Genomic DNA, 12,177 nt, shown 5'->3' on the forward strand with positions numbered 1-12,177 from the left:
ACCACATCTAAATGACCTTTAAACACATCCAGGAGTGGTGACTCAACCACCTCCCTGGGCAGCCTATTTTAATGTCTAAATACTCTTTCTGTGAATTTTTTTTTCCCTAATGTCCAGTCTAAACCTACTCTGTTGCAGTTTGAAGCCATTCCCTCTTGTTCTATTGCTAATTACCTGTGAGAAGAGACCAGCTCCAACCTCTCTACAATGTCCTTTCAGGTAGCTGTAGAGAGTGATGAGGTCTCCCCTCAGCCTCCTCTTCTTCAGACTGAACAGGCCCAGCTCCTTCAATCACTCTTCACAAGATTTATTCTCCAGGCCCTTCAGCAGCTTCATTGCCCTCCTCTGCATTTGCTCTGGCACCTCAGTATCTCTTTTGTACTGAGGTGCCCAAAAATGGACACAATACTCAAGGTGTGGCCTCACCAGTGCCGAGTACAGGGGGACAATCACCTCCCTGCTCCTGCTGGTCACACTATTTCTAACACAAACCAGGATGCCATTGGCCTTCTTGGCCACCTGGGCACACTGCTGGCTCATATTCAGCTGCTTGTCAGTTAGAGGGGGCTCTAACTGGGGGGCAGGGACTGCTGGCTCATATTCAGCTGCTTGTCAGTTAGAGCCCCCAGGTCTCTTTCTGCCAAACAGCTTTCCAGCCACACTTCCCCAAGCCTGTAGCATTACATGCCGTCGTTGTGGCCCAAGTACACAACCTGGCACTTGGCCTTGTCGAAGCTCATCCCATTAACTTTGGCCCATCGATCCAATCTGTCCAAGTCCCTCTGTAGGGTCTCCTTACCCTCATGCAGTTCAACACTCCCACCTAACTTGGTGTCATCTGTGAACTTACTGATGATACACTCTATGTCCTTATCAAGATCATCAGTAAAGATGTTAAAAAGAAACGGTGTCAACACTGAGTCATGAGGAACATCACTTGTGACCAGCCGCCAGCTGGATTTAACTCAATCATTGACCATCACTCTTTGGACCCATCCGTCCAGCCAAAGGAGTCTCTTACTATTTCCTTTCTACTACTTTCTTTTATACAAAAGGAGTTCATGGTATAGATCACAGGAATAATTCTACCACAGTTACAGAAACTCTTAGAGAGTTTTGAACTTGAAAATACAGAAAATAGTACAGGATGTGAAAACAAAGTATCACATTGCCATTTACATGTATCACTTGATTAAAGACATTAAATGTTTAATGATATGCTTGCATCTGACAAGTTGTCATTTTCAGCTAATAATGTAAACATTAACTTTGTAAAGTTTAATTTTGCCTACAAGGCAACGGAAAATTAAAATGCTAGTATTTATTAGCATATGATATTTAAATTTCTTTAATGACAACTTTCAGTTGCTTTCCTCATATATCAAGAAAATTTGAGAATTACAGAAGATGTGTTATAAACACATATATAAAACACAATATATAAAAATGTTGAACATCTCAAGTTGATTTTTCTCTACATCTGGCAGTTCAAAGCTACTGAAAGTTCTTTTTGTACATTTTATCAAAATGAATGAGTTGCATTTCTGATCTTCCTAGAGAATGAGGAAGATGAGGACAGAGTTTCAAGGCTTGAACATTACTAAGTAAGCATGATATACTTTAAAAACTAAAACAAAGTGATCTAGTATAGGCTGGAAATGATTAGATGAAAAATAAGATACATAAAAAAGTAGTTGACAAATTCTCTGGTCGTAACTGTATTTCCTAATACTAAATATCCTAGTACTTCATAGTAAAGAAGAAAAGAAAACAAATTAATTTCATTTAATGTATATATAATCTCTTAAGTACTTGGTAGTATCTTGATTAAAAATAAAATACTCTCAGCTTCATGCAAACACTTTTCTAGGGGGGGAAAAAAATTAACTTCTTAGGAAACTTAACATATTTAAATCTGACAAAAGGTCAGCTATAGAGTCTTCTTAGAAACAAAACTCTACCCCAAGAAAATCAGCACAGTATATGGCAGTGAAGCAGCTGTCTTAGAATATAGTTTAACTCTAATTCTTGCAGTTTCTTAAAAATTGATTAATTTGATTATGCCTATTTCCACCTCAAACAGAAAAAACAGAATTATAAAATTTTCCTCATGCAGGTAGAACTGGAGATACACAGATACCAGTCAAACATTGATTCTTTTAAGACTAAACCTCAAATTAAGTTAAATTTCACATTATTGCAAAGAATTATCTGAATTACAAAATACCAAGATGGAAGTATATTAAAACCAAAGGAAATAATAGTTTATATACAGTTCAGATTTATATATAGTTCAGCCATATCAGTTTCTGCAAGTTGATACATAAGCACCACAGAAATGCCATTTATTTTTAGGCTTTTGAGCTTCCTTCAAACCATCTTTCATATAAACCTTATTTTACGTATGATTTCCACCTAAGAAGTATAATCACTCTAAAATAATATCAAGACATGTCAATCTTGTGTTTTTAATATGTAACCACTATCAGGTAATTTTATCTCCGCAAACATCATTTCAGTATATCGAAATTCACAATTCTCTTTGTACAATTTTCTTCCTTTGCCCTATGGTCAGCGTTGGCTAGTTGCTTTCACTTCCATGTAAACCCTGTGTCCAAGAAAAAGAGCAGTTCCTTGGCTACTACTGACTGCAGTCACTTCTTTGGTACTTTCTAACTGATGCAGATGAAGTAGAAACACATGGAGAGGAACACGGTGAACTCCTAGGACCCAGCCGAGATCCAGGCAGCTGGGAGGAGGGGAGTAGAAGCACTCCTCAGCTATTCCCCACCTTTGCTTCTGCAGTTTTACTTATAGCCTACAAAATACTCCACCTTAACAGGCCCCGTGATGAATTGTTGCTTCACCCTTCCAAATAGTTTCAGATTGAAAATTCAACAGATGCCAGCACTTCTGTAAGATTAATCTGTTTTTTCCAATGTACTCAACAGCCCAATCAGGACTTTAGATAACTGTTACTGAGTTTAAAGAGCACACATTACTGTCATTTAATAGCAAAATTATGAAAGATTACAGGATAAAAGGAAGGCCATGAGAGAGAGTGATTGCAGGACTGAGGAAGAACAGTTTTGGGTCAACAGACTATAGACTCCAGGCATTAAACCAACTTGAGTCTAAAATGTATCTATCTTCCTTCTATCACTACATATTCAGATATACAAGAGTGAAGGAGGATTATTTTATACAGCCATATAACACTGCAAAAATTTGATGGCTGTTACAAAAATACTTGGATTGAAGAACAACAATAGAAAAAAATAATATACGCTTCCTATGTGCAGATGTCTACATGACAGAATACTTTCAAAGATATTATAATAAAATGTCAAGATATGGTTAATATATGCTAACCACCTTGATTTTCTCTGAAACAATACTTTCCTTAAAGAAAGGTGAGGAAAACAACTCTGACTTTTTAAAAAACATTTTATATGTAGTTTAATATTACAGTGAGGGGTGCAAAAATTCAGCAGTTCATCTAGTGCCTTTCAGCTCACAAGGAACTGTGTACATAGAAATTTTTAGGTAACTAATACACATACTATGCATGATAAACCTGACCTAAATCTATAAAGTTCTGAGAATAGATTGATGTTTTTCTGTTCAACACTACACTTGCTTGCTACTGAAAAACGTAATGTAAATCAAACATCATCTCCATGGTAATATGTAGGTCAACTGTAATGAATATGAAGCTAATTGCTGTATTTTCACGGATTATAATAAAAATAATGACCTGCAAGTCAGGATTTCCCTTGCTAGTAATAATAATCTGAGTTAAAAAGCTTCTAGCTAACAACAAACCACCAGGCACATTTCCCTAGTGAATAACTTCTGCTTAATTAAACTTCATTGAGGGAGCTGCATCATATTTTACCAACTAATACCAAAACCAAAGACATAAAAGAAAGAGAAAGCCAACTTACAAAGCGGGGATATATCTGCGTTGACATTTCCTCCTTTAGGATTTATCTTTTGAGCTTGACTAGCAGGAATAGGCTTATATGATTGACCTGTGGCTCTGTACATGGCTTGAACCCAGAGTATTCTATCCTGCTCATCATCACTGGCAAATATCACGGTATCACCTTCTTTAACAGCATTGAAAAACATTCGACCACCCTGAAGACCTAAAGCAAGTAAAAGGAAGGTAATCTTAAATACATGTTTCCTGTAAATCACTATCAATCACATTATTGGTTTTCGTCTGTGGGTGGGTGAGTGGGGTGGAGGGTGGGTGTTAAAACATTTTTAGGTATTAATGATCTAGAAATGTGAAAATCTAGAGCCATAAGGATCAAACAGTAATATAAGGAAGTAACATATAAGCAGAATAAATATAGAAATAATAGGATAAAACATCTCCATAATTCCATTTCCAATTCAATTCCAATTTATTTCTTATTCAGCTTCTCTGTGTCACATGCTACTTTGCATTTCTCCTTCTTAGCATCATTTTCTCAGCTGGAATCCCTGTTAATTTTATCTCTTCTTGAACAGAGGCAGCTCTGTACCTCTTACCAGTGCTGCTGCTCCTTCCTTGGTCCCTATTTCTCATTCCAGTGTTTTGTTCTGAGTACGTAAGCAGAAGAGTACAGAACAGATTTTTTTAATGACAACATTGTTTTGGCTTTCCAAACGCCTTCTGAGCCTTGTTTGCTTTTTCTATTGTTATAAACATTGAGCCAACATTTCCAAAGATCAATCTTCAATATCACAGAATTTTCCTACATTCATAACCCTCCACTGCATAGGTAGAGTAGAATCGTTTTTCTCTACATGTGTAACTTTGATATACCTCTGCCATTTTAACGCTAACTTGTGCAGATTTTTCTGATATCTTCGAATTTATTTTGATTACTCTGAGTAATTTGTCTGTAGCAAGCGCTATCATCATTCCCTTCGTTTCTAAATAATCTCCCAGTATACTTCACAGTAGGCTGCCACGTGACTTCACTATCAAAAACAGTAAGAAAAGAGAAAAACTGAATAGAATTCGTAATTTTTTCCTTGTGTCATATGTGTTTCAGGCAACCTTAGTGTAAGTTCATTCTTCATTATTCTTACAACATGCTTCTTTTTAAAAGCATGATTTTTCATACCAGAAAATCCTAGCTGAATAATTAACAAAGAATCTTGGGGGTTTTTTGCTGCTAGATCAAATCGAGCAAATTACATCAGCTGTTTTACACGAACATGTCATACTTCAAAATCATGAAAAGTACCTGTGTGAGGAGCTGTATAATCCACAGTGTATCCTTCGAGCTGCATCAGTTCCTGAGGCTCAGACTTCTTTTCTCTGTAACTGCACATTGCAAATGTGTATTGGCTAACCTGAATAAGAAAGGACTTCTTAGTAGTTGAATTCCATTCCAGAATTGCATAACACATGTATCATGGTTTAAATTTGCTTCAAGTTGTGCTGCAGAAATAAACCCTATTTTTTTCAAGAAATATTTACAGTGTAAAACCTGATGCTCTCTCCTCTTCCTGTCAAAAGGAAGGGAAAATAACACCATAAACACATCTCTTCGCAGTTTCCTGAAATACAATGTATTTTGGGCTGTTGCTTTACCAAAAATTGAAAGGAACCAAATAAAATTCTGGTAGGGAAAATACTTGGTGCTGTGGTACTGACCAAACCGCTCAGTCTACTGTGAGAATAAAGGTCTTATATTCCAATAATCTGGGAAAAAAAAGGACTTTTATGTATTAATTCACTGTTTGCAGAAGGAGTGCTGCACTTACCATGCAGCTAGAAAGACGAACACATGATCTGGCCAACTTTAGTTAAAGATGGTAAGTACCAGAACCTTTGAATAGATTTTATAGTCTAATTTCTGCATCTTTTGCATCTGTGTTCACAATGATCTCCAGGTTGTTTGTCTCACTGGATACAGTACCGGGTAGGCCAGGCAGCTTGCAGCCGGCATGAAAAACATCAGTTACTTCTCATCAAGTACATTTATTAAAAAAATAAGAAAGCAATAGGAGGATGTGTTTTAAGATTCCCTAGATAGAACAGAAAGCTATAAGGAGAGCTGAGGAAAAAGTGACTGGAAAGATAAAGAAAGGAATGCAACAAATGGGAAAGGAAAAACTGAGATGTTCCCAGTCTTAAATGAAAAGCTGGAAAGGCTATGAAAAGTGATCAGAAGAGCTTGTGAATCTGTGAATGCTTGAAACTTAAGGAAACTGAACTTACACGAGCCTCTGAAACTCTTGTTTCCAAGGACTGTTAGATACTTGTCTAACTGACTCGTTTTGAACTATAGCATCACTTCTTAGATCCTCAAAATTATGCAAGGATCTAAAGATAGGCAAGAAACTTGTCAGATATGATGGACTTTCTTTATCTCAGTTAATGACTGTTACCTAGATTTATTGCTTTGGCTACAACTTCAGGAATGACCCTTTTTGAAGTAAAATTCTGACAGCTGATTCGAGCTTCATTCATGTATCTGTTGGTGCTGTACCCGTGTGCCACTCCACCTCAAAGTCCAGTGACTTCAACTGCTATTGACAAAAGCTTTTTTGACTCTGCAAAAGATTGGTATATTTTGAAGATAAGACCAGAAAGTGTGACTATTATCTGCCGAATTTTTATTATTTTAAGTATCTGGGATTTTTTTGAAAATGCTATGGGTATGCAGTATGTGGCAACTGAACATCCTCTGCCACAGTGTGTACAAGCAGAAGGAACAATTGTTAACAGCTCACTCTGCCAAATTACCATCAAACCTCAAATGCTGAGCTGATGTCTCTGTAACCACTGCAGAAGTTTTCAGGTGAGAGAAATTAAACATAGATATTCTAGTTCAATTAATACATTAGTTAAATGAAGGCAGTTTTACAGGAGATGATGACTTGGAGAGACACTGTTAGGCAACTAAAATTGCATGCTGGATTTCCACATCAAACTTAGTACATTCACTTAAGTGGGCTATACCAAGAAGATACAAAACCATAAAAAATATAAACACATACAAAAAACAATCTAGAAATTCAGATTTTCAGGCCAGAAGGGACTATTACAACCAGCCAGCCTGTCCTCCAGCATGATGTACATGGCAAGATTTCACTTCTCTGTGCATTAAGCCCATAGTTTCGCTTTTATTCCTAGTACATATTTTAGAAAACTGCCATATTTTGTTTTAAAGATTTTAAGTTATCCCTGGGCTGGTAGGGCAGGGCCTGGCAGTACTCAGGGCCCAGCCAGCAGCAGGACAGCCAGGGGGCACCGAGGCAGCCCCAGCCCTGGCATCACCGGGGTGGGGGGTGATGGTCTGAGGAGGCTAAAATGGTGTTCTGAGCTGTCGGCAGGGTGGGGACATCCTGTCAGGGCCGGGCAGGAACAGTAGAGGCCAGTGGTGCCTTTGGGCTTGGACACAGGGCTCAGCCCTCACTCCGTGCCATCTTCTCTGCGCCCAGCAGCAATATCGCCCGTGGTACAGCTCAGTGTTTCCCTGCTTATATTCCCAAGAACCCTATTTGTCCTCAGCTACAAGCATGGAGGAAGCTGTTGGTCACTCACAGAGATCTAAATCCTTTGCGATTAGCATTGTAAGTCATGAGAGCTCGCTTCTCTCCTTTTGCTCATAAACGGAATCTACAAATTTAAGTTTTGACGTCTGGCATTGCAGTAAATTTTTCAAATTATTCTACTTTGCTGAATAGAATAACTTGGCAAGCACCCACATCACTCACATCTTCATGTCAATAACTCCATATAACAAACAAACTGAGCCACCAAAAGGGAAGCTAGCACACACTAATTATGGTAATGCATAGGACTCCCATTTTTTTCTCTTTTCTTCAGCCACTACATGTTTTTGAAAATAAGCTTGAGGAAGATTTGGGCTCATTTTTAACCTCACGCCTACAACAAGACAGAAATTACAAATGCTGCTGATTTTACTTTTTCAACTACATTTCAAATGCATTCACTTATTTTAAACGAACAACTTATTAAAATATATTCATGTCACAATCAGTCTTACACATCAACTTTTGTGAAAATGAGACATTTTAAAGTCTCTACCAAATAAACAAATAGAAAAGCTCCAGAAAACCTTGCTGAGGAAAAGTCTCAGTAAAATAAAGAAATACAGAATCTGCTTCATGTGTTTATATTAACAATCTCTTAAACCCTTTTCCTTACTGTTACCATTGGCTACACTTCATCCTTTTGTTGAAAATGAGTAATTTTAAAGTCTCTCCACCAAAGAGACAAACAGAAAAGCTCCAGAAAACTTTGTTGGGGAAAAAAAGTCTCAACAAAATAAAAAAAATACATAATTTACCTTATTTGTTTACACTCACAATCTTTTTTCTATGGTTATTGGTGGCTGATATAAGTTATTATAGAGAGAACCACCAGCACAATCTGAAATTACACTTTTTAATCTACACCTATGAATGGGTTTACATTTATTGTTAGTAGTTAATGGAGCTGTAGGTAGTTTTTCCTTAGAATCTAGCAAATTATCATCAAAACTTCACGGAATAAGAGGTACTCAAATGTCAGGACTATGCCCAATGCATTCTCAGACAAAACAGAATCAAGACACCTTCTTAAATAGCAATTCTTGACAGAAGAAAAGGCAATCCTCTTTCTACAGCTGCATTTACCTCAATTACATAATTTTCCAGAGGTCCAAACACCTGACTACACAACAGCTGTTCTATCTATTTCATAACAAAGCGGAAAACCAACAACCTGTGCATGCACAACAGACAGAGAGGTGCAGAAACACGGACGTGACTTATGAGCAGTGTCACTGGGGGATGTCCCCATGGGGCAGAAAGCCCCTGTTTAACGTGCTGGGAGGAACCGTTACTGCAAACCTGGAGGAGGCTGACTCTGTGGTCCCTGCTACAGGGCATCACTGGGCAGTCCACTGCAGGGATTCAGCAAGAATTAGCCTGTGTGGTTGGTGTGTTTGGAAAAAAATTACCCACGAAACAAATGACTGACTTTTCATACATTAGAACAGATGAAATTAAAATAACAGAAGTGAATCTGCATTCAGATTACTGGAGGAAGATATTATCAGACAGTAAATGAAGTAAAACACAGCATGTCCAGCTGAGGCTTTTTACCTAACACATTATGTCTCTGTCTTTCTCCAGTGTGAATGAACAATCTTTTAGGCTGGATTGTAAAAGGAAGAAAAGCAAATATAATGAAGAGGTTAAAATTTCCAGACCCTGTAACCTCGCTATAACATTGAGCTCTTCTTTCAGAAACCACTAACAACTTCTAATATGTGTAGCAGTAACAAGGATGCACATTACTCACATCAGTCTCCTGAAAATTCAACATTATTCATCTAATTTCACACCTGAGTGACATTTCCAAAGCGTGTGTAAATCATCCTGATAGCTCCTGTCTTAAAACTGAATTTCACGGCCTTAATATTTTACTGTTTTACTTCTTAGCTAAGCTCAGAAGGAAAACTTGTCAATATGTCAATAATATATCAATACAACAGACTGATATTCATTACTGAATGCTTATTTCACACTTATTGACTTCAGCTTATTGTCAGTGTATGTATCACAGCTGGACTATATAAATGAGCCAGAGCTGTCTGGACAGCAAATATTGATTTAACATGGTGCTTTTTACATAGCCTCATTGAACTGATAGCTGCTTTAAAAAGAAATAGATGTCTAAATCCCATCACAGTTTGAAAATTCCTGTAATATTCTCCTTTGGTATTTCAATTTCAGCATAGAAAGTAGAAGATAGCTAAAATTAACTTGGATGGAATAAACTGGTTTCCCAGATGGCTCCGTATCACATGCACAGAAAGGCTAGGTGTCTCTCAGGTGTGTACTTTACAACAGATTACACTTGCAGCTTAGAGGAAAAGAACAAGGTCTTTGTTTTTGTGAAAGGGTGAATGTAAAGTAGGAGCGTTAAGGAAAAGCATTGAGGATAAGAGAGCATTAAGATATTTTCCCTTCACATCCATGCCTCAACAGCTATTGTACATATCTTCCCAATCTTTACTGAAGTCACAAAAAGTCCTCATGTCTTTACAGAGGACCTTGGTAAAAACAGAACTTCATTAATTCGGTAGACTTTGCAGAAGATCCTGTTCAACCCTATAACCATTACTCAGTGAATATCCATATTCAAGCCAACTCTGACTGAAGCCAGGGAGAACACTATATTGAGATCAAGCTTATCAAGAACAATATGAAAATAGCTTTTAGACTTTGTTCATCATTTAGGAGTAGGTGGAGACCAGATGAGTGTGACTGACAGAGTGGTAGAGAATGGAATCAGGCTTTCTGTAAAGTAGTTTTAGAAGCTGTCATTCTTAAAAAAGCCTTGTTAACAGACTTAATCCTTTGTATACGACATTTTTGGAGACTCACACTTTAACAGTTTTCTGTCAACAAAATGAAGGACAGAATAATAGTGTTCTGTGAACTGACTTAGAAGAACACAAAATCTGTAATTAATCTGAAGACAAGCTCAAACAGAAAATAATGATTTTTCCAAACACTCATGAATATGATTAACTTCTCAGTTTTGGCCACTTATAATTTACTTTTGTATTCCTATTCTATTAATCTCATAGAATAATAGAATTATAGAATGGCCTAGGTTGGAAGGGACCTTAGAGATCATTTAATCCAACCTCCCTGTCATGGGCAGGGCTGTCACCTCTCAACTAGACCAGGCAACACATGGGGACCAAGCAGGAATCGAACCTCGGTGTTGTCATTGTTGTCAGCACCATGCTCATCCCACTGAGCTAACCGGCCATGTTAACATCACCATGAACTAGCCTATAAAAACACTCTCAATTCTAGGTTTGGACAAAAAGTTATGAAATATCAGCCCAGCACATTTTTATGGCCAAGAAAAATTGCTAAACTAGATTTTCGGTAGCAACTATATAATTTAACATTGCAAGGAAGAACAAAAAATAGCATTATTAAAAAAAAAAATTATGGAAAGGTTTTTAATTGTTGCTTTAGTTTTAAAGGCTGAGGTAGAATAACTGAAACTAAATAAAATCCACTTAGTGAACTATTACTACTCTAAATTGAGTGCTGCTAGAAAGCTGTAAGCAGAATATTTCAAGGTATCAATGTCACTTAGTGACATTTCTGTTTTCTACATATGTAAATTACAAAAAATATGCCCTGGATGTCTCTATGATCTATGGAGCTTGGAGTAGTGCTGCATGTGTTTCTGAACATACCCATTCACTAACGGCTCCATACATAAGAACCATACATAAGAAATTTGATGGTCCAAGACAACTTTTAAATAATATTATGTAGTGCACTACTAACCTGAACAAGAACAAAGTAGCGTTTTTTCCACCGCTTCCAAACCTTCTGTCCTAGAGCGTACAAATATCTGCAAAGGAAATAATAAAGGGAATGTTTTTCCAATAATAAGCAACATGATATTAGGAGGACCCAATACAAATGAGTGTGTTCATTTCCTCTACCCACAGAGCTTCTTCTCCAGTGTTGTCACATCTAAGAAGTTATTTTTTTCTTCTATTTATTCAGACAATAAAAATACAAAGAGATATTCCTTTTAATTCAAAATAAGGCAAAAAGCAGAAACAAAAGACCTCCTGTTTGAGACGGCTAACTTTAAATTTCACTAGTTGCACCTGAAAATAGAAAAACTAGCTAAAGTAGAACACTTTTGACTACACAGAAATACTGAATGTTAGAAAAGTTAAACTGTATTTGATTTCTACAGAATTGCCAGTGTTTTTCTGGTCTGTGAGAAGTCAGCCACAGTGTCAGTTTGGGAAAACGCTCAAACAAGAAAATGCCAGCAGACACACAAGATTAGATTTTTTTCCCCAGAGTAAACTAGAATCTAATTTTCCGACAGAAGCACTTCACTATAAAGACTCTTGGATTACAAAAAAGCTCCTTGTAACCTTGGCAATTTCCAGGCTTTGAATCATACAATGTAATCAGGAGTATCAACCAGTGAGATGATAACACCACAGATGTTGATATTATTTGGTGGTAGAGGAAGCACCTTCATTACCCCAGAATGTGCAGCAAGTTCTATGGCAATATAGTGACACTTTTTTTCTGTCACTGCGGTCATGTACTGTTGTTAAGGTCAACAGGAGGAAAAGGATGAGCGGTGGGATTGTA

General features: G+C 37.2%; 1 protein-coding gene across 1 annotated transcript in view; it reads right to left on the minus strand.

The window, feature by feature from the left end:
* Positions 1–11,407, minus strand: part of LOC104273735 (calcium-dependent secretion activator 2-like) — a gene marked incomplete at both ends in the record, with an annotated part of 60,009 nt that extends 48,602 nt beyond the window's left edge. The window contains 3 exons of the mRNA XM_009869148.1: positions 3,948–4,151; positions 5,247–5,355; positions 11,341–11,407. Of these exons, the coding sequence (XP_009867450.1) occupies positions 3,948–4,151; positions 5,247–5,355; positions 11,341–11,407 (380 nt within the window). The remainder of the gene's footprint in view (positions 1–3,947; positions 4,152–5,246; positions 5,356–11,340) is intronic.
* Positions 11,408–12,177: the final 770 nt, after the last annotated feature.

This window comes from Apaloderma vittatum, unplaced genomic scaffold, assembly GCF_000703405.1.
Source record: "Apaloderma vittatum isolate BGI_N311 unplaced genomic scaffold, ASM70340v1 scaffold8915, whole genome shotgun sequence".
Taxonomy (NCBI): domain Eukaryota; kingdom Metazoa; phylum Chordata; class Aves; order Trogoniformes; family Trogonidae; genus Apaloderma; species Apaloderma vittatum.